The following is a 23,403-nucleotide window of genomic DNA, read 5'->3' as shown; positions in this document are numbered from 1 at the left end:
GCTACTCAGGTCTACAGCTGACCAAACTAACACAACAAAAAGCACAGCCACACTTCTTCAATTCCTCTCAAAATTCRTTTTGGGGTGTGCACAGACTGACTTTCATTCTGCAGAGGTCTCTTTTGAGCATTTAGCTAAAAACAGGCAAAAGCCCCAACAATAGCAACACAGATTTCTGGATTTTGGAAAGATTGGTGAAAGGAAGAAAACCCAAACACTTTGCGGCAGTTGCAAAACCACATAAAAATCAGATTTAGCCCATTTACATGTTTTAAAGAGCAGCAAGAGCACTATCTCTTCTCTCTGGCCCTATCAGAGGAGAAAGCCCGAGAACTCAGTTAGCAAGGAAAGACAGCACAAAACCAACAGGTAACCCAACAAAACAATTGAAAGCTTTTATTGTGATACCTCAAGTAGATACAATATAGTGAAACAACAAATGATGTACAGTATTGCTAGGACAAAACAGCAACACAGCCATGTCACCTGTAAAAGAAAGCGTTTTAAAGAGTTTAAGAAACAATGAGGCACAACTCAACTGCCATTTATGACTCATGCTTTAGACCTTAAACCACTTGTAACAGTCCTTTYAAAAGAAACCTCTGAAGCATCTGTTCCTTTTCCAGTAAGTGTTTATACTGCTGGTTGGCTTAACATGAGTCTCAGTGAAGTCCAAGAAAGTGTCCAAGAAGTTTAACAAGAATTTGACAGCCTTTCCTCTCATGGCCAATATCCAAGGCTGGAGATGACTGAAGTTTGCTCTGTGAGCCTGGAGGTCACTGCTGCTGTAATCTGGCTGCTGAGATGAGCGTCCCTCGGAGGGAAGTGCACGGCCAAACCTGCTACTCAGCCTTGGGGAACTCTTGCACTGATGCACCAGTGGGAAAGACAGGTGACCTTTGGTTATGGGYGCAGTGGGGACTCTGTCAGAACCTGTGAGGCCAGTTTGTAACTCCAATGTCATAACCCACATTCCCTCTCCTCTCCCATGGACTGCAAGGACCCAGGCACATCACCCACACTGCTCATTATGCTGGGCCTTGCTAATGGAGAATGTTATAGCTCCATCTTCAATCTCCTTTCACACACTTTGCCATTGTACAGGTTACAACCAGCAAGGGAAGTTCATATCCTGGCCCTTTTAACTGGTAGATAAAATTAAGATTACCAGGCTGCTAAAAGCATACAGCAGGAGTGGTTAGGTTGAGGAGTCATTAATCCCTCACCAAATTCCACAGCTGATTTCACAGCAAGTTTGCAATGTGGCAGAATTTTTATAAATGGCAGCATTGCCTTTTAGTAATCAAAAAGGTACTTAAAGTAGCCAGCCAAAGAAGAAGTCTAGGGTTTGGAGGCAGACAGTCCTGGAACACCACTGTTACAACCATTATTTTGGACCTAGACAGAGAACGTGTGGTCAATTACTGAAGTCACACCAAATTATGATTAATTACTTTAGGACAGGTGTGGCTTTAGAGGTTCAGTGGAAAAAAAAAACCTTTCAATACATGTACATTTTTGCTAGCAAATTCCTATGCATCCCAATGAACGTTTCTTCTAAGCCAGCTCAYAGTCAGTTCATTTGGTCCAAGAAAGAGCCAGCAAGAAACAAAGGTTCACAAAAGCTTTTTGTTACAGTTTATAAAAAACAAAATACAAAATAAATGTTAAGACCAACAATAAAAATAACCAGTACAAGTAACAAAAGTGCTCAAGTTGGAGGGGAAGTAAACTTGCCCAGAGCAAACACATACAAACTTTAAATATAATCTTTAATATATTACAAAAATTGGTTAGAGGGAAAAATGCTTTAGTAAAATTTTTTTTTCAAGTAAGTTTATTTTTCTTCCAAATGACTGCTGGAGGGTTCAGTGACCAGACTGACCTCTTCACATCAGCCAGCAATCATTGCTATCTGGATTCAACTTTCACCAAAACCAGTATCAAGAAYTCTCTATATCTTTATGAGGGGAGAAAATAATCATTGATGCTGCCAAACAAGATAGGAAAAAAATTCACATATTCCCTCAATAGAATGAGCCTCAAGAATTGTTACATGGCAGCATAAAATAGTGATTCTGTATTAGTTCTACTCTTTACTCCTTCTAAGCATCCATTCTTATTAGAAGACCAAAAAGAATATTGCTTTGTTTGGTTCTCTTAAAAGCCATAAAACATCATATATAGATCATTAACTCTTTATGCCAGTAGTCTGAAGCTCTATGTGCTAAGCACTTGAAGTCCCAACCTTTGGCATCAAAGTTAATTAAGGTTTTGGTGAAAATGTCCAGTTTGAAATATAAATAATGCACTGAAAAAAGAGGTTGAATTTCTAAGTAATAATCAGACTGTGTTACAGACAGCATTAGCTTACTAACAACAGATAGCCTAACTCCCAATTTTGGAGAGAAAAACCTTTAATACTTTACATATTTTCTTGAATTTCAACTCTCTCTGGAAAAGCAGCCATTACTTTCACCTTYAGTCCAGTGTATTGCCTCAGCAAGTCTGCAGCCAGGAAATAAGAAAAGCCCAAAGATACACAAACCTCACACAAGTTGTTCACAAGAATCAACATTGCAACAGGACTTAGAAGCCAACACAAACTTTTTGCTGACAGAAGTTTTAGTGCCTTCCTTGTTGGCAACATACATTGCAAAGGTGGAATACAACATCCAAGAATTCCAGGCCAAAAAGATCACGAGGACAGGCAACACCAAAGCCCATATTGCATCAATGRCATTGTTAAAAATGAGACCTGATGTGAACACGAATTAGCAACGTGTAAGCCACAAAATCCAGGTTGAACATGACGGTACCTCAGGCCTCTGGACTGAAACCCAACAGCTTGAACTACTTCTCACATTTTTAATTCATGGGTATCAATCACGACAACATCTGGCAGGCAGTTTAGCTGGCCTGCATCACAGAGAATGTGAACACCCAGGAGAATGCTCTTCTCACTCCTCTCCACAAAAACACTGGAAAGCTGGTTTTAAAGAATTGTATTGCCCCTACCCATTGGCATAATTTTTCATGTCTGACAATTTCTAAAGTGCAGCAGAGTTCAGAAAGCCTATGAGAGATTCCCAAAAACTTAACAGCAGCAGCAGCACCTGTGACTAATTTCACAAGTGCCATATTAGAATTGTTATTGAGAGAAAAGGATTTCATATTGCAAGGCTTCTGTATTGTTCAGTTATGGGACTTACGTAGTGTTAAAGGGTTTTTTTTTCCCCAAACATTTTGTCCTCAAACATTAAAAGGATTAACATACAAAAAGTCTTTAGAGACTGTTTAATTTGAAAATTAAGTTAGCAAATTTATGTAGAGCATTTCTTTCACAGTTGCTCAGTTTGCATACACAGATACCAACAGCCCATATTGTGCATACACTTTCCAGAAGTTTCTCTCATTAACTGATTCCATTAAAGAAACAGCATGAGAACAAAAGAGAAGGTGAGTTTCATATAAATTTTTATTATAAAAAGGTACTTGGGGATGATTTAGCCAGCAAACCAGGAAACCCTTTCCCCACCCCCAAATTTTAAAAACTATCTTGCTATTTTATTTTATGAAAAAACAAGTCAAACTTCCCTTCCCTCTYATTACTCCTTTTCCTACAGGTACTATATTAATTTTCATGTCATAGGCTCTGGCCATTTCTCACAAAAATAAATATTTTTGTTCAAATGTAGCAGAAGCAGAAGACTTCAACAAGTTTCCTTGACATCAACCTCTTTGTCCAGTGCATTAGGACTAYACAGTTACATGGAACCAGCCATAAAACTTTACTGATGCACAAGTCCCTGTTACTGGCAAAGGTACAGTACCAAAACTTTGTTTTTTTCCTAATATACCAACTAATGTTTTGTTTTTTGTTTTTGTTTTTTTTTTTTCAAAATAGAAGATGTATATATTTTTCTGTCTTTCTAATCTTGCAAGCTCTAGTTTTATAAATTTGTTTATCCAGCAAACTCCTTAGGGAATATGTTGGTCTTAAAGAAACATATTCTATAGCATTATTGATTTAAAATCTTTCTATGTTATTACATGAAGATACCAAACCCCTGCCATAACCTTTCCAAACTTGAGACCTGCTAACTTCAGTCAGTGCAATTGGAATATYTTTTTGAAGTGAGCACTGTACCTTTAACCAATTCACCTACAAGATGTACATAGGTTGTGGTACACTCAAATTTTAAAAAGAAATTAATAACTACAATACTGCATCCTCTTCACTGCCAAACACATCAGAAATTGCTACATATAAAAAAGCACCCCATCCCATACATTCTTTCAGACTGCTCAGGTACAGAACTTCTACAGGACTGGAGTGTAGGTGTTTAGGCAAGAAGCATGCACAGCAGAAGTAGCATTAAAGGCATAGGTCAGAGAGAGATGCTAACCAGTAAAATCCGTTTTCAATTAGTGAACTGTTTCTCTAGTCTGAGAGAGTTTAGAAAAAGGTCATCCAAAATGTTCCAAAACAACTGTTCACACAATAATACACGTACAAAAAGAGGGAACTTACACAAGGAGAAAAGGCAAACATGGCCTGAAATAGCCACTTACACTACACTACTCATTTGTGAGGTTTCAGAGTTCAGTGATATTCTCAGGGCCATTCTAGCCAAGCTCTTCCTTTACTTYGCGTTAGTCTTTGTAAAGCCTGTTCCACAGAATATAGTCCAAACAGAAGGAAAAAGGTTGAGGCTCACTCCCAGCCATTGTCCTTTATCATGTGGGCAAGTTCAATGATAAATTTTCCTTCTTTGTATTTCTGACTGCTCTCAAAAGCATGTTCCTGGAAAGGAAAAAAGTATAATCAAGACAACACTGAATTAAGTTGGGGAAATTAAGTATTTTAAACATCAAACTTGCATTAAAAATAYAAACCAGGAGACATTACAGTTAACAAGCCACACTGGTTACACCAAGTAAGGCAAGGAGGGAGGAAAGAGGTTGAAAAGCTGAAAGGAAAGGAAAATTGAAAAGGAAACAGAAGCAAACTTCTCCTAARTGGAATCAGCAGATMTACTGCACAKATCCTGCTGTAGAACTGCCCATGTTCCCTCACTGCTTAGGGAATTTTAATKCTTTTTAAAGTGAAGGTTAGGAAATGGCATGTTATCTGTTATTTCCTTATTCCCAGAAGTAATGATAAGAGGGAAYGCAAACTTCTTCCAATGCTCTCCTCTATATTCATGATCACAGGGAATGCCTTATGAAAACTTATAAGATCTCACCCTGATTCAGTGAACAYCCAGAATCTGACATTTTCAAAACATCAAACTTGCAACACAGCTGCAARTGCACAGGCAAATTTTCAAACAACAGAATCCAGTCCAGATTATTTGTACAGAGTGCTCAGTACTACCACTGATTGTAATTCATATTTTTGCTATGTAACATAACCAACTTTTGCAAGACATTGCAGACTCGCTTTGACAATTWCTCCCACCTGGTTTAGTGCATGTGTGCTTGTTAATCTTGCAAAAAGGTACTACAGAAATATCAGACAGCTGTAATAGCACCTATAGCTCATGCTTGATGTGCATGAATAAAATCCACAATAAAGTTATTATCTGCTACAGCATTTCTGCAGATGCAAGGAAGCAAGACTGTGTGTCTGATGTATACAAAAGCACCAGAGCTAACTCACCTAAACTATCAGAAAGRTGCTACTCAAACATCTGTGCTTCAACATACATACATTTAATGAGTATTTCAATGTGTTACTTACATATTTCCATCCAAGAGTGGTTTTACAGTTTTCACAATAGATATCTGCTACAGCATGTAAACCTGTCAGAAGAACTCTCTCCTCTGCTGGACCACAGCCCACATTTACCCTGAAAAACAGGAGAAATTACATTAARAAAAGAAATGCACTCAGGTTGCTAATGTTCCCCACCTTTTCTCCAGTGGATAAAAAAGTTAAAAAAAGGTGCCTAACTTATTCAATGSTGCAAAAATAACTTCCTCTGTTACACTGAGCAGGACAGGAAGAAAAAAGGGGTTGTCTTTTGTTTTTCAAGTGGCTGTGGTGTCACTGTGTGTGATACCCACTTACTCCCAGCAACAAAGACAAGCTAAATAGTTAAACTTCCAGAGAACAGAACACTAAGCAGTAACTGGACACTTCTACAGTTTCAGGCTTTTCTTCAAAAACAATTTGAGACCTCTGTAATGGAAGTCTGTACCAGTGAATCAGCACCAACAGCTGAATTTAGAGCCAGCTCCAAAATAGCAGCAAGAAAAAAGCCTCATAAATATTTCTTTGCTACAGATCAGCAGACTAAGCTGTGATGAACAAACAGCAATTTCAAAACAAAACATCCCATGAAGTACGGGATCCCAAGAAGCTGCATCAAGCTAGTTTTTTCCACAAATGAGTCTATGCAGAACACACGAGGCAAGACCAAACCAAGTTTTTAGACAGTTTTAAACAAGAGCAAATTTTTGCCAGGTTTGCCGGTGCATTAGCAGATTCTTACTATTAGAATTGTAACAGAAGTCCCAAGTGACACTGAACGACTACATACTAAAAATTTCAACGATCTGCAATCAAGTCATTTGCAGTTACAGTTCCATTATCCTGGTCAAAAATAGACCAGGACACTCAACTACATCTTTTTCAAAATGCTGCAAAACAAAAAACTCCTGAAAAATAAAGACAAAAATGCAATCCTGCATACTAAAGACACCCATAAACAAATGCAAAGAGCCTTCTATCAAGAGAGGGACGTGCCTAATACTGCAAATATTGGGCTTGATAAGATCACAGGGACCTTTTGCCTCTAGCACATTTGCAATATTCAAGGTCATTTAAGATGTACCAAGTTTACTGAAACATTAACCTGTAAATGTATCCAACTATCACACTGGGAAATTCTTTAGACCACAGCAGAGTTGTCTAAAGCAGATTTACGGTCACTCAATATATTGTGACTTCTGGAACATCTCAGAATGGCAGCTCCTACTYGAGAGTTACATTACATACACAAAAGGAATTTCACATTAACACACTCCGTAATCTTTCAGCTCTTAGCAGAATTACTTAAAACTCATAAGATAAACTCATATATGTGCAAAGGAATGCTTCAGAAKCAGCCCAGTAGCTCTTTAATAACTCTTGCTGGTGAGTAAAGCCAGCATTAAAAAGAGCAGGGCAAAGTACAGCTACGTTAATTCCTACTGTTTTCCACTTGGGAAACATAAAGTTACACTCTGCAGGTGGTGTGCAGAACCATAACCATGTACTTACACAGAATTGAAGAGGTAGGCTCGTCCCTGGCTTCCCTGGAAGGACTGCATTTAAAAAAAAAAAAAAAGAAAAAAATTGCACTTGTTAAAAAACACAAGAAGCCCCACCAAACAAAAAAAAACAGTTCCAGAAGGATTTGTTAGTAAACATAGAATGATAACACAGCTATAAACTATTTCAGGTCAATTATTATATTGGAAATAATTCTTTATAGGAAAGCCTGGCCAGCCAAGGTTTCACTCACATTCGATTTTTAGCAATGATTTTATTTTACTTTGTCAAGTGCTATTGCTCAAAATCAGACATCCATAACGCAAGCAAAACCTTTTTCCTACCCTCTGCAAGMTATCAATTCTCATTTTCCTACGCATCCTTCATGCTAATTGAAATAATCTGCTTTTAACTCAAAGGGAATTACTCCCATCTCCTCTGTCTTCCCCTGCTGCAGCCAAAAGATGATTTATTTCAATTTCATTGCATCATTTGATACAACAGCAGTGAAATTCTGGACCAAGCATAAAATCGGCATAYTGTACTCAGGAAATGCATCTGATCAGTTTATAATTCACAGATAAACTCAGYTTCACTTTAGTAACACAACTATTATCATCAAATTCCTGAGCACAGGCAGATGCTTTCAAATCTCTCACGTTCCTGATGTATTATGGACAAATAATGACTGTTAGACTTTCYTGGCTGAACCAAAATGAATGTTTTAGTTCAGAGCAGTGGCACAGTTTTGAATTAAAACCCTTAATCAGCCACACTTTCTGGGGGCTGGTTTGGCTTGTGGAGCAGTTTCAGTGCCTGGGAATGTATCCTTSATCCTTCTGAACCAACAAAACCAGCAGCTCTTCTCCCATGCACTCAGCAATGTTAATGCATCCTGGGAGAATTCGTGAGCAGAGCAGAGCCAGCCACAGGTAAAACATTCAAAATCTGTGTCAGACACATCACTGCTTTCATCTGGTTCCTTCTGCACTGAACTGGTAATTTAGACACAGCCATTATTTCCATCCAACAGGATCACACTGGAACACAGATTTTCTTTTGTCTCTTCCATACTGAATTCAATTTTCACAAAAATCTGTAATCTGCCTTAATTTTTTTTCCCAGCCCTTCCRTTTTCTAATCTACTTTCAAATAAAATTAACTACTTTATCCATAATGCAGAGAAAGCACAATTGTTTCTAAGAATTCCTGTAGYTCTTGCATTGAACATCTCAGACCAACTTTTTAGAAGCCTGCACTAGGATCAACATGCAAGGTTTTTGGAAGGAAAATCTCAACCTGAATATTTTTGCATGGTTTTAGTAACATCAGGCATGGAACCACAGGCAGAAGGTTCTTTTTGCAAAGGAGTGTTCTTCTAACATGTATTTAGTTCTATCATTACAAGTCACTTGACAGTAAAATAGGTATTTTGCCAGTCTACCAACCAGAAATGCAACAGCAGTAATTGTTCTTTTAAATACTCAGAACAAAAGTAAAACAAAACTGCTTACAAATTAACCCTTTTGATCAACATTAACCAGATTATATACTGCAATAAGGAATGTTKAAAGAAATCCTTGACTCTGGACTASTCTAGGTAGCAGCASTGGCAGAGTAGTTACATACAGCCCTTACGTACTTGTAAAATCTTATTTTAAGATAAGAAATTCTATTAACAGTTCATAGCACTAATATTTTATTACTATAGCAACTATTTAAGAGAATTATTGACAGAATATATAACTGTTCCCCACAACTGCTTGAAGGGAGGTTGTAGCAAGGTTGGGTCAGTCTCCTCTGCCAGCTACCAAGTGACAAGGCCAGAGGAAATGGCCTCGAGTCACACTGAGGGAGGTTTAGCTTGGATACCAGGAAACATTTCTTCACCAAATGGGTTGTCAAGCATTGGAACAGGCTACCCAGGGCAGTGGTGGAGTCACCACAGACACACAGATGTGGCACTTGGGGACAGAGCTCAGTGGTGGACTCAGCACTTGTGGTTGGACTTGATAACCTTACAGCTCTTTTCCAACCTCAGTGATTCTAAGGAGATTGTACCTACAGCAAAAGAAAAGGTACTGTCTCCTCCTGCCAGAGCTGCAAGTCTTATTTTTCACTRGGCAAGGAAAACCAAAGAGGCTGTGCAGGACAATGAAAGCTGAAACTTCAGGTGGGACTGACCCTGAAAGGGGAGACTCGCTTGAGGACAGAGTCTGAACAGCTCTGCCAGAAAGTAATTTATCCTTACACCTGCCTTTAAAACAAACTAACAAAAACCCCACCACTGGTTCAGTTGTCTTGAGATACTTAAGCACACAGCACAAAATTGGCAGAATGGTGCAGACCTACAGTTCCTACAGAATAACCAGGACTCTTAGACTAGAGCCGGCAGCAAGCAGAGAATGCTTAAGTCTGGGTGAAAACAAAAACTATTCAGATATACACTCTTAAAACCCATCCATTAACAAATAACTAACTAGCCTGGGTAAACACCACATTAATTTAGAGAAAACTACAGATGTGCAACTCCAAAATTTAAGAAAAGGCAAAGGAAGCACTTTAATAATCCTCTTATTTGGAAAGAAGTAAATGTAAAACTAGAACTTCCTTGTTTCATGCATCTGAAATCATTAAAAAGAACTTCCAAAGCCATGATGACCATGATACTTGGTAAAGCTACAGTATTCTTAAAATTATGAAAGTTGCAGCCATGTCCCCATTTTAAAAACTACATGTTGTGAATTAAAATTCACAAGTCCTTTTTCAAACTGCGCCAAGAAATATCTATTAATCACATGCTAGCTTCTCTATTTTCAGGCAATTACACATGCCAATCACATCCAAATCAATGTGGTGAGTTGAGGTTTTTTTGGTCTGGTTCTATATATGGTAATTTTTAARCTAGCTATATGCCATACCTGAAGTTCCCCAGCAGGCTGGGGAAGAAAAAGACTCCAGAACAAACCAAGAGTCAGGAGATCTTCCAAACGATCTTATGCAATTATTTCTGCCAAGTTTATGTTTAGTCTTGACTTAGTATCACCTAATAAAAGCTCTCCTTTGACCCTGCATTTCTCAAAATTAAGCAAAGAGCAGTAACAGGATGCCAGGAATAGCACAAAAAGCAGCTCTTCCCCTCTCTTATTTCATAAGCTGAAAAAAATTTCATGCCAAATGAAATACAAACCACAGGTTGGAAAGCACTGTTTTAGTTGTTTTTCTTTTCCTAATATATTTTTAAAGATGACTTTTCTTGCACCCTTTGCTTTGTTGCCCTAGATATCCTGTACTCTCCTAGGCTTATTTTCCCTCAGAAGTGGCCATTACCTTCTAATTTTCAGGATTATCCAGGSAGAGTAGAAGGAGAAGCAACACAGAACCTTTTCCCATGACAGTGACTTTAGAAAGGAAGTCTGTTCACAAACATCCCACTGTGAAAAGCTCCTCCATTCCAACCTTGTTTCCCATTCCCAGAGCTTGACTGATTCATTTGATACCATCTTTTCTWACCTACACTCATGTTTAGAGGCTAGAGATTGTATTTACATGCCACAGAACATTTGTTTCTTTGCCCAGCTGCAAAGAGCAAGTTCCCCCATGTTTACATCACTCAGATAACTCAACAGGAACCTGTAACAACCTGTGGAACTGCATTCTGGAACAGAGAACGTGGGTCCAGACAACTCAGACTTCCCTTTAAAACCAGTGTCCAACCACATCATCTGTGTTTCACTGAGCCCTGAGTGGTCTGCAATGCAGCTTGGAGTAAAAACACTGCAAAAAAACCAATTTTTATATTCCCATACCTTTTAATTTTTATYATGAATCTCTTGTCAGCACTTGGCAGTCATACTTTCTCACTCAAATGAACAGCTTAATTTTTTTTCCCCAAAAGCTGTATTAAAATATCACAAAAAGGTTTCTCTGTCACATATGCATTCTCTTAATCACAGAATATTAATATATAGGGTTYCACCTACTAAAAGGTGTAAGAAAGATTTATTATCAGAGCTCTACTTTCTGATGCATCYTACTATGAGAAATGAAAAGAGGACAACTCAGTTTGGCATTTGAGCTGCTTGCTGAGCTTGTAACTTGGCTATAAACAGAGTATTTTGTATAACCAGAAAAAAATTAATACTGAACACTTGTTTTTACCAGCACCAGGGTTTCTCACACRCTGCACAGTATGATTCAGTTATACTGATATGAATTTTGAGAGACTGACAGGTTAAATGCCCTGAGTGTCAACTCAAAGAAAATTAAAAAGTATTTTAAATGGCAGTGTCAAGGACTAACAGGCATAACTGTTCAAACCAGTCTCCAGACAAACCTCTCTTCAACAGAATAAACATCACCTATGCAAACACAAACTCTTACTTTGCAACATTTGTTCAGCACTCCCAAGATCACAAACACCATACGTAAATCATAACAAAAGCAGAACATTCTATTCAAACTGAGTMTCGAATATGTCTTACCAGTAGAGAGGAATTAGAAGAGACTGTCAAGTGTGACCAACTCTCATCAATAATGACTCACAGCAACCAGGATTTTTCCTTAGAAGCTGGGCAATTTATCAGTTGAACTAATATCTGCAGTTGAACTTYAAACTTGCTATAAGGGTGCTTTTTCACAGTCCTCAATTAATAATACTGGATTGACTTATGAGTTAACTTATTCCTTAGAAAATCCRCATCTTTGACTAGCTGTCCATTTATACAGAAGGATGTACAAGATCAATCATCTTTTCTTGTTTCAGCACAGCTGAAAGTATCTAGAATGTCTAACAGTATCAGCAATAATGTCCAACTGTGCTTAGAAACTACAGTAAAAGTCARCTGCAAGAAYAGCTKGGAACTAGGATCTCTTCAAGTCATCTGACARACCTCTGTCACCAACATTAGGTAGTAAAGAAACTTCATACGTGTTTCACTCACACACTTGTACATGCCTGCAGAATTAGGTACAATCTGTGCTTGCAAATTAAACCCACCCTTACCCCCAACAGCAGGATTAGCTGTTTTACCAGAAGGAAAGGAAACATCAGTCAAGCAGAACATGTATTTACTGCCCTAAGGCATAGCTGAAGGCATGGGTGGGGGAAGGGATGCTACTGAAAAGCTTATGCCATCAATTATTCCCCACAGATGGGATTAGATTRCATGGCTAGAGATCATGCTCCACAGCAAATATCCAGGGAAACTGCCATCTTAGCATGCWTTAGGGGCAAGGCAGGCGTTATTCTGAGCAAGCCACAGTGTCTGCAAGCTCAAAACACAGAAATAAAATATTGAAGAATAAAAATAAAGGAAGTCCATAGGTTTTCATTTGGTTTMATTTTCTTGTTTCCTTTCATTTGCTGGAGTTCCCTCTACAAGCTAACATAGTTCAAGCTGAATCAAGTCTCTGAACAAATTATGGAAATGCAGAAAAGACTGTAGGAGCAGGATTCTTAAGGCAAACTAGAAAYACAAGTGCTCTGATGTCTGAAATTATCTTCTCAGCAAGATACATCACAGACTGTAAGGATATCCTSTCACTTCAAGACTTGCAACAAATTCAGAAAATTGAATTCAACATAAGCTACAAACAAAAAAAAAACTATCAGGGGGAAAAGCCCACATTYGTTCCACTTGGTATTTCCCTCACATCCAACTCCTTGACAGTGCAGACCACCAGAGGTGCTGCTGCTTAACTGCTTCCTAGGCAAGTTCTAGAAGACTTCATGAAAATTATGGGTTTTTTTTTTTTAAGTTCATTTCCATTCTATTACTTACTGAATTTMATAAAGCAAGTTATAAAGTCCTATATGGAGAGAATAACCTTAAAAAATTCTACCCCAAAAACTGCATGCCAGCAAACCTGGCAAATTATATTTCCCTGAAGTGAAGACTTTGTCAGGCAGGACAAGTTATCTTGACCTATGCAGCATCTTGAATGGATTTCAGAAATAATTATGTCAAAATAGGCAGAGTAGAACACTTCCCTTGCACTTTCCAACTCCTTAAAGCCTTCAAATCTATTCTTGGATGATTTCCAAATATTGCCTCTCTTTCAAAAACTAGATTCTTCCCCCAGAAGGAAAAAAATGAACCCAAAAAAGAGAAACCTCTTGGAGAAAAAAAATTATCAGCAGAATATTTATGAACAGTGAGGGAATTAAAATAGTTTTCAAGCATACATACAACAGGCCCCACTGGCTTTCCAAATACTCATTATATCCGAAGCAAAGGAGGATTACAAATTGAACCAAGCTAAGCACAGCATATTTACGTAAAGACAATAAACCCTTAAAAAAATTCCTCTTGATCTCATCAGTTAAACAATGGAGAACAAAACCACAGATTGTTAAGCAAAGCTAAAAATGTTTTAGCATCTATTTAGGYTGAGGACTCTTCCTTCTCATCAATAATAGAAGAGCAGTCATACTGAATGCCTTGGAGAACTAAATTTAACCACCAAGATGGTTCTTTCACCCACAAGGTGCAAGGATTTCCCAGTGCAGTCAATGACAGTTTTATATATATACAWATATACCTTTATGGAGAACTCATTCTTGAAAATGTTGACACATCTAATCTTGTCTCTGCTTTCACATGACTTTTTTCACCTCTGGTCAGATATGCTTTGCAATGAATGAGACAGAAGAAAGCAACAGCACCTATACAAAGTACTCCAAATTTTCTCCATTCCCAGAATTATRCCATACTRAGATGATTSACCAGTCTTTCAAGCAGTTACTCAAGACTGTGAGTAAAAGGCATTATCCTTTGCAGTATATCCACTAGGTTTCAAGATTTCTATTAAGTATCTGYRTTTCTTTGTAATTCGTGTGATCATACCTGAATTTTTAAACAATAATTGGAACTTAGTAGGTACAAGCCATTCTCAAGTGCTTTGGAACTTCTCCTCTTCAAGTAACATTTGTCTCCTATAAAATTAACTGCTYCTAATAATCACTGCACATTTCCTACTATTACATACAGATCAAAAGAAAGCTCTTTCAATTAGGCCTTTCACAAAACTTATTTCAGAAATGCTCTAAGAGCAGCAAATATATARCATTTTGTTCAGCCCACACAGGGAGCAACCTCCCCTGCACTTCAAGGAGTCTTATAGAAGTTTTCTCTCAAAATTAAACTATGTCTGGATTTTTCAAATTATTAACATATACTGTTCGGTCACTTCTTCTGTGCTATTGCACTTTGAAGTCTTCACTAAAGAAAGAGAAAATCCAGCACTCACAGACCTGTTAGMAATGCAAATCAGTCATGTCTAAAAAAGCTGACACCACCTCACTCATTTCAATTAAAAGTCAGCAAAAGTTTTTTAGTTCTCTTACTATGTATCCTGCAAATCAATAGTTGTCCCAAGATAACTTGGGAGTTATAAATTATTACAGCAACTGTTGATACATGTGTGCCTGTGTCCAGCTGCACACTCATGCTTGCCTTTATCTCTATTGCCAATGACCTCCCAGCCTGGGGCTCCAAATCTCAACCATTCTTGCCATGGYTTCCCCCAGGTGCAGAAAACACCAGGATGTTACAGAGTGAAAACATCCAGAAATGTTCTAACCACTAACATCGAGTTGATTTTGACACTGGGCAACACACTGAGTCTTTTCACAGCTGCAGAGAAAACGAAAACCACAACTGAATTCATTTGAGCAGGTAACACATTTTTAGTCTCATTAGTCTGTGTTCTCATTTCTAAGCCATTGCCAAAGACTCTTGGTTGCCATTTTATCACCAGCAAGGGTACGAGAAAAAGAGAGCTTTGTGACTAATTCCAGGGCAAGAAAGAGATCCTGCTGCTCAAACAGAACAGAAATAAAATGGAAAGGTGATTYGTGTACCCTGCCATCCTTGTCAGACAATTGACATCAACAGTTCTCAAAAGCTGARGAATTGCAAAGTGGGGTATTCTGAGGATCAGAATCAAAGCRATGATTGACAGAAATATGCAACACTTCTGCTTTTCCATGACAGACCAACATTTAAGAAAAACACCATTCCTTTCAGAGCACAGCTTATCTTTTCATCTTCAAGTCAAAAACCACTACAGTGTCAGGTATAATAAATCCTTATRCCTCAAACCACATAAGAAAGCCAGTTGGAGCTGCTTTAAATTAAAAGTGCACCATGTATTTTGGTTCATTTTCCCTGACCACACACGAGGAAGCAGCAATCACCATGAACTCAGGAAAGATGGGGTGGAGGACAACCCCCAAAGGAAGCAGCTACAGCCAAGCATTAAACAAATACTGTTTGCCTTCATCTGCTGCAGAGGACACATGGCACTGGGGCTCTGGAGGGAGATGCATAGGAAGAAAGGGAGAATCTGCAACCAAAAATTGTATTTAGGGAATATAATACAGAGCTCTAGTTTTAAACTAAGCCTTCAAAGTAAGGCAGTGGGCTGGGGGAAAGTCAAAGTTGAACAAAGTATCTACGCCATCAATAAATCCAGAGCAGCCCAAGAACCACACTGCTCTTAGTTAATTTTAAACAATATAGAATCAACTTGCTACACTTCAGGTTGGTTTGGGTTTGTTTGGGGATTTTTTTCCTGTATCTGGGTAGTTACAGTAACTAGGATTCTAGATATGTTAAAAAAACCCATCTCTCTCATTAACCTAAGTTCATTACACTACACCTCAATGAAGGCACTTTAAGAGAAGTTCAGGAAAAAAATATATTTTTCCACTCTCTCCAGAGCCAGCAATACTTATTTTTAATAAGTATTTTCTCCAGGACACCATTAGGAGTAACTTAATCAGGAGTTYGTTTGAAGTAAAGAATGAACCAGTGTGCCAAGTATTCATCCCAAACTTCAAGCTTTCCTACATATTTCATACATCACAAGTCTTGGTTTCTTCTGGCAACAGGGAAGAAAGGCAGGCCTAGCCTGTTTCCAGGTTTCATCTATCCTTTAAGCTTAGACAGTCCAACTATTTTGAACATCTCTGGCTAATCATATTCCTTAGAAGCTGGTAGACAGCAAAAGTGTGTTTACAGATTCCATAACACAAATGGGACACTCTGGAAACAGACACTTKTGTGACCTTCAGTCCAACAGAGCCAAAAATAATCTCTGTCTGGAATAACCATAACCAAAGTAATTTCCCTACCCAGAGATCCATGCTTTCCTCTGACAGTTCCCCTTAATAGACTTTTCAGATACAACAGCTCATAAACAGCACCCACCTGACAGCAGACACAAGCTGTTAACATGGGGACTATATCAGATCAMCTTTCATGTCACATTCAGAAGCKTCMACAATATAACCAGTACACAGCATGTATGACCCAAGAGTGAACCCAGGGARGATACTTTGAAGTATGCATCAATTTGCATCCCTTATCTACTGGGAGTGGTGTCACAGTGACAACCATTTTGGTTAAGMAATAATTCATGAGGTCTCTAAAGAAACCACTTGCCTTGGAGATCAATTCATCGTGATTGGCGAGATGGGCTCTGCAGTGGATACAGCTGTAGGTTCGATGACAGTTTGGCAGGTAAGCCTGGAACGTTTTTGATTTTGTCATTTTTACCATCTCTGCTGGTGGCTCCTCACTCAGCTCAGGGCTGGCACTTGAAGAATTACAACTTTGCTGAACTCGCTGACAAAAGAAACACTGGAATATGCAAGCAAAAGCCGTTGTTGTTCTGGAGTGTGTGTGGCACTTTCCACACAAATGACAGAAGAGAAACAGTCACAACCTGTAGGTGAAAAGAGCAGAACAATTAGCAGCTTACAACAAGACCAGAGTTAACTTGTTATTCAACAAGTCCAGCCATAAAGCAAAGCGTTATTTGGAGCAAATGCCTGGCTGCACTACAGGCCCCTTTCTCYAAGGAGCTGCGCAGTTCAAGTTCCATTCAACACAGCAAAAAGCAGTTCTGTTCCACTAATGGCTTCTACTCCATCACACTTCTAATGAGGGATGAGATTCAAACACTTCTCCATGAAACACAAGCACTTTCTACATTATACTAAGTGTACTCTTTGACACATCCATGCAGAAAATCRCAGTAAAAAGGTAAGGAATGAGAGGAAGTTAATTGTCTTTGAAGTTCTAGTGGTCAGTTCCAATATAGCAAGCAACAAGGCATCTTGGAAAACACTTGCCCTGTCCTACAGTAAATATATATTTCCACTTCAGTTTTCAGCAAGGATCTTGCAGTATCACATCTGGCTTTAGGTCAAATACCAAGTAAGATGCTGCCACCCCATTCAGGGACCYGTGTCTACTCCTCTTTCAAGCTCTGCAGAATTATGCCTTTAGGCAAAGACCTTCTCGACTGGTGTCCTGATCAAAGCTAATTAGGTACTTCCTCACTGTACCAGAATAGCATTAATGCAAGCTACCAAACCCACAATCTGATACTGAAGCTAAATTCTGCCCAGAGAACACCCAACTGATCCTTAATCCTCAGAGTGCTTTCCAGAGACATTTCATGTCAGAGCACGCCAGACCCTCCCGCTCTGCTGGAAAGCAAAGCTTTTYAGTTTGCCTGAAAACCCAACAGATTGGAAGCAGTGATAACATCTACTGGTGTGTCAGAGGCCAGCAGTTCCCAGGCTGTATAAGCACCGTGCTAAAAGCACTCCAAACCCTGCACAGTCACTTATGTCACCGGCTGTCAGGTGACTGSCAGAGTAGGTCAATAGCACAAACAGGAATGAGAGACAATACAAGGAATTTACAGTATGTTGATCCAGCTGAGAGCATGCAAATAACTTATCACACTTGTAAATCGTGTGCAGGGCAGCACTAACCATACTTGGAGCAGTAGGATACTGGTAATGCAGCTAGGGCAGATAATGRAAGCCACATGAATTAAAGACTGTTTATAGGAAAGCAGGCACTGTGCTTCAAAAGCCTTGAGAACGCAATTATACAGGAGGCCTAGCACATGAGACAACCAGAGCAAAACTTGAAGGGTTTTCGTTTGGATATTTTTGTTAATCCTTAGCAGAAGAGAAAAAAAAAAAAACTCGAACTACTGAAGGACTTACTACAAAAAAAAAAATTCACACGAAAAACTGCAAAGGCAGAGGAAAGCCACAAGCAAGACATACAACACAACATAGGCAATCAAAAAAAAAGCAACAATGGGAACAAGCTGCTGTTCAAAGCATAGATCTACACATGAGAATGACTGGGAAAACATTTGATAAGGGATAAATTTATATGTTCAAAGTATTAACCCATTTGGCATGAGGAGCAGAACTTAGATATTAATAGTAATTTCAACAAATATTATATACTTAGTGTCCCAAGATAATTCAATTACAACTGCACAGGGAAGAATAACATTATTTGTGAAAAACACTAGTAGAACAGCTAGATAGGAAGCCACATTTACTAGAAGCAAAATGGTTTGACTTTGACTTATATTAAACCTCTTCCATTAATAATTGAAACAAGTTCAGTCCTTGCAAAAGTTCAGTAGGTGTAGATGTGGCACTTGGGAATGTGGTGACTACTGGTGGCCTTAGCAGTCCTGGGTTAATGGCTGCACTCAATGATCTTACAGATCTTTTCTAACCTTAACAACTCTGTGATTTTGAACGTAAAAGGAAAATGTTTTTTTGTTTTTTTTTTTCAAGGCATTCCTGGAAGTGTTTTTAATTCACACTTCTCAATCTGGACTCTTCCAGACTCAATGTACAAAGCTTTTCCACTACAGAAGTTAWAAGAATTCCAAAGCTCGTTTGACAAAACTGTATTTGATATTGCTCGGTTCAAAACGACAACTCCAAGTGTTTGATATACACCATAGGAACTGGAGACTTGTTGTGCCGTTAAAGGCACAATTCAAAACAAACCATTTCCTAGCTCACTCTAACAGTGGTGAATAAATCCAGTCTCACTTCCCTCTCACAGTTATGAGCAGTTCCTCGGGCTGCTGCTCATTATTCCGCACACAACACACTAAAAACCCGAACCAACCCCGTCCTTCTCGCTCCTCGGCCACGGCACAGCCCGTGCTKTGGTCCTGCGCAAGGACAGGTGTGTGTGCTGAAGCTCAAGCTGTGTCCGCACCTACCCGTCCATCGCGCAGGGCTGTGTTAACCGCAGGAGCACCGGCCCTACTCCCCGGGACAGCTCCAGCCCGGGCCCCGCTCCCCGGGACAGCTCCAGCCCCGCTGCCCCGGACAGCCCCGGCCCCGCTGCCGGTGCAGCCCCCGCGTCCCCCGGGGTGGGCGAGGCGCGGCCCCGTCCCGCCGCCCGTGACGTCACCGGGGCGGGGCGCGGGGCGGCCAATGGGGCGGGGGGGCGGCCCCGCCCCGCGCGGGTCCCGGATGTGTAAACAAACACCCCGATCAGCGTGGCGGGGGGGCGGCCCCGCACGGGCCCCGCTCCCCGGGCCGGACACCGCCGGGGACACCGCTGGGGACACCGCTGGGGACACACCGGCTGCTCGCCGCGCGTGGGGACCCCGTGCGCGGGGCGGGAGGACATGTGTCAGGAATCGGCTTCGCCGTCGTTACTTCTCCATTCCCTTCTCCCGGGGCTCCGGGAAAGGAGGGACATGAAATATGCTTAGCGTSTCTGGCAGCTGCACAAAGCCGGACAGTCTGTGCACGCGCTCTCTATAGCCTGCGGTGAGCTCACTCCAGCAAGGAAAAAACTCCGAGTTAAAGACTGAGCCACAAGAGCCTCATTTTCACCTTTACATACCGGGAAATAACACGAGAAAAGGAGCGCAGAGAAAGTTATGGGCTGACACTCCGCTCCCCCCGCCGGGAGGAAGCCGCTGGCCGTGCGCCTTTGAGCCCTTTCCTCTCTCAGGCCGGAGCACGAAGCTGCCGCGGCCGGTGACGCCGTGGCCTTTTCTCTCTCCCCCCGCAGCGACTCCCGCAGGACAGCGGCTCGTTATCCCCCGTCTGCCCGCCGGCACAGCCGCGCGGCCACCAGAACACGGCCCCGCGCCGCTCCCGCTGCCGGCTCCGTGCAGGGACCCACCGCGCCCGGCCCCGCGCGGGGCGAGCGAGAGCGCAGGGGGGACCCACCGGCCCCAGCTCRCCGAGCTCAGCCTCGCCCCCCCTCAATTATGTAAACCGCCCTTACCCGCCCCGCACCGAGGAGGCTGCGGGCAGACAGCGCTGCCGTCATTTCCAGGCGCTATAAATAGCGCCCGAGCCTCCTCCCGCCAGCAAAGTTGCCTCGGCGGCCCCGCGCACACGGGAGAGCGCGGACCCCCGGCCGGGGCGCAGCACGGGACTCCTCTCGCAGCCGCCTTTCGTCCGTCCGTCCCCCTCCCCCCGAAAAAAAAAAAAAATTAATAATCCCAGCACAGGGAAGAGGGGCCACTTCTTGCCCCCTCGGTACTCACCGCTGCGCCGCGCCGACTCCGCTCCCAGCCCGGGCTCCGAGCAGCCCCCGGGCCCCTCTCCCTTAGGGGGCACGGGCAGGAGGGGAGGCGGGACCCCCGGTCCTCGCGCGGCGGGCAGCGAGAGCTCCGCGYCGGGCCCTCACCGAAAAACAAAGAGTGGGATATTGGCGGGGGGAGGGACACGACGGCTTCCCTCGCCTCGAAGGTACCGTCTCGGCGGCGGCCGCCGGAGGGTCATAGACGGGGGCCGGGCGCGCGTGTGCCGCGCTGAGGGCCGAGGGGCGGCCGAGGCATCGTGCCGTGCCCGTGCCGTGCGCTCCGCCCGGGCTCCCGCTCCCGCCGCCGCCGCCGCCTTTGTTTTGCTTTGCCCCGGCCCGGGGGCGCAGCGGCCGTTAAACGCGCTCCCCCCGCCGCCGCCAGCCAATCGCCGCGCGCCCTCGTGCCCGCGCGCGCGCGCCCTCCGCGCCCGGCCCCGCCTCTCCCGGGCTGGGGGCGGGCAGCAGCGGCGCGCGCCCCGCCCCTCCCTCGGCCCGGCCGTGCGGAGGAGGGAACGGCTCGGAGCGAGGGGGGGGGGCGGGGCCGGGGCGCGCGCGGGGGGTGTGTCGGGGGCGTTGGCTCCGCCCCGTTCGGCCCCGCCCCTCGCCGGCCGTTGTGCGCGCGCGTGGCGCTGGGCGCGTGCCGCGAGCGCCCCCCTCCCCTGAGCGCCCCCCGGCGGGAAACGGGCGGCGCGCGCTGCCTGAGGGCTGAGGCGGGCCCGGCCCTGAGGGGAGAGCGGCGGGACGGAGCGGCAGCGGGAGCGGAGCCAACAACAGGTAAAACCCCTGGCGAAACAGCCCGCTCGCTTTAGGCTTTCATCGCCGGCTGCGCCTTCCACGTCAAGCCGCTAAACTCGGCAATGTCGGATTACTCAGAGTTTGTTTTCACACCAGAAAGTATTWGTCCTCCGCGTTTCTCCGGGAATTAGGTAAAACCCTAGGACGTGGTATTGGTTTGGTAATATTTGAGTGCTGTAGAAAAAAACATGAAGGAAAAAAARGCCAGTTGGAGGCTGAAAGTAGGATCCGTTGGAGCACTTCTTAATTCCAGAGAGTTTGGGAAAAGCTCATTGCTTATAAAGAAAAAATACACAGATTTTATGGTGTAAAAGAACAMTTTTCAACATTAGGAAACCAAAACACAACTCACATGCAAGTAGTTTCCCAAGTATTTGAGGTCTGTTGGCAATGATTGTGTTTTTTCTTTAAAAAGTCAATAAAAGCCAGCCCCTGGTTTATTTTGGCTGTACCCTTCTATTTCCACGGACAAAGTGTGTAGGGACATCAATTGCTGAAGCCCGTGACGAAGTTGTCATTTACACTGTACCCCCAGGCAAGGCTCTGCTGTCATGCTACAAACACACACCATCAATAACATGTTTGCCGCTTCCTGTTCTTGTCAGTCCTGACATATTTTTCTTTTTTTTTCCTAATCTTTATCAAGTGGTTTGTTTTCTTTACCCAAGGGSCTTTGGTACATTGCAGAATACTAGAGAGTGAGAATCCATTACAATTCATCTAGTGGCTATGATCAATAAACCCTGTGCTAGTTGATTTTATTCTGCTTATCCATTTTTTAATATAATTCACATGTTTATGTAGTTTTTTTGTCATGTCCTTTGTCCTTTTTAATGGCAAATTAACAACCAGTCTTGAACAGTGCAAAAAAAGCCACACTTGCAGAGTAAAGAAGAAATATGCACTGTTGAAACAGCAGGAAACAAAMATCTATGAGAGTATTTCTAGTAGGGCTTTTATTGCAATTTTCCAATCAGGTTTCCTGCTCCAGTGCTGGTAGCTGTAGTCTTGTAAAAACAGGAGAAAGATGATAATCCCTTGGATTTACTTAGCTACACTTCAGAATGCAGCAAATCCAGCCTCCTAATCCAGTTCCCACAAGACAAGTTAGATGAGGCATATGCTAAAGACAARCAAGATAATAATTGGAACAGAAAAAGAAGCAGGTTGTAGCTTAGTTTGTTATAGAAATTACATTAAATCTGATACAGTGCATATTTAGCAATGAGCAGGAAGYCACAGTACAGTGTTGATCTCTTCATTGTCCTTCCAAACCGTGCAGGGAGGTGTCACTCATGATTTGCATGCCCTGATATCTCCCTGGTGCACTGACACTGATGGCAAAGCTCCCACRGCCCCTCACCCTCCAAGGCAATGGTGTCACATGGTGTCACATCCATGGCCCTTCAGGGATCACAGCTGCACAGGCTCCTGATGTGATGCTGCCACACCTCTCATCTCTGAAGTCCTGATGATGCTCTGATTCAGTACGAACTCAAAGTAACACAAACCTGGCACTGTTAGTGCTGCTGTGTCTGCTCTTCTATGGGTATGAACACAACACTGGGGTTGTCCCTTCTGTTTGCCTCAAGAGACCTGCCGAGTGATCTTGGTTTAGGTGTTAGGAACTGACCAGGTTACACAGAATTGGGAATTAAAATCTACATGAGGAATAAAGAAATAACCAGGAGTCCAGTGTGAAATGTAGAAGTGACTCTTCTTTTCAGAGATAGCAAGATGGACAAGGGGGAGAAAGAAGTGTCTGTCATTCAGCAAGGACAGCAAAGGATCCTGAAAGCTGAACAGTGTTTCCATTGTTTTAACACAAGCTCTGCTTCTCTACTGAAAGATCCAAATGACAAGGACACTGAGGGTTTCTTTCTCTTTGCTGTTTGTTTCCTAGTAACAAATACACAAGCCGCACTGTTAGATACCATCCTTTTCTCCTTTTTT

At 42.2% G+C, this 23,403-nt stretch overlaps 1 protein-coding gene across 1 annotated transcript; it reads right to left on the bottom strand.

Moving 5' to 3' along the window:
- Positions 1-370: 370 nt before the first annotated feature.
- Positions 371-16,986, bottom strand: YPEL1 (yippee like 1). Its single transcript, XM_057369033.1, has 4 exons — positions 16,711-16,986; positions 7,271-7,314; positions 5,747-5,855; positions 371-4,807 (listed from the first exon to the last, which is right to left on the bottom strand). Exons 1-4 carry the CDS (start codon positions 16,825-16,827, stop codon positions 4,718-4,720), a joined length of 360 nt encoding a protein of 119 aa, XP_057225016.1. The 5' UTR covers positions 16,828-16,986; the 3' UTR covers positions 371-4,717.
- Positions 16,987-23,403: the final 6,417 nt, after the last annotated feature.

Source organism: Malurus melanocephalus, unplaced genomic scaffold (assembly GCF_030028575.1).
Source record: "Malurus melanocephalus ecotype Western Australia unplaced genomic scaffold, MMel_1.1 scaffold_102, whole genome shotgun sequence".
Lineage (NCBI taxonomy): Eukaryota > Metazoa > Chordata > Aves > Passeriformes > Maluridae > Malurus > Malurus melanocephalus.
The sequence above is the reverse complement of the archived record's forward strand: the minus strand, read 5'-3'. Positions and strand labels throughout refer to the sequence as shown.

Coding starts and splice junctions, on each gene's coding strand:
- YPEL1 (XM_057369033.1), bottom strand. CDS start 16,827: ATGGTAAAAATGACAAAATCAAAAACGTTCCAGGCTTACCTGCCAAAC. Junction 7,315..16,710: donor ACGATGAATTGATCTCCAAG/GCAAGTGGTTTC, acceptor TTTTAAATGCAG/TCCTTCCAGGGAAGCCAGGG. Junction 4,808..5,746: donor CCACTCTTGGATGGAAATAT/GTAAGTAACACA, acceptor TTTCCTTTCCAG/GAACATGCTTTTGAGAGCAG.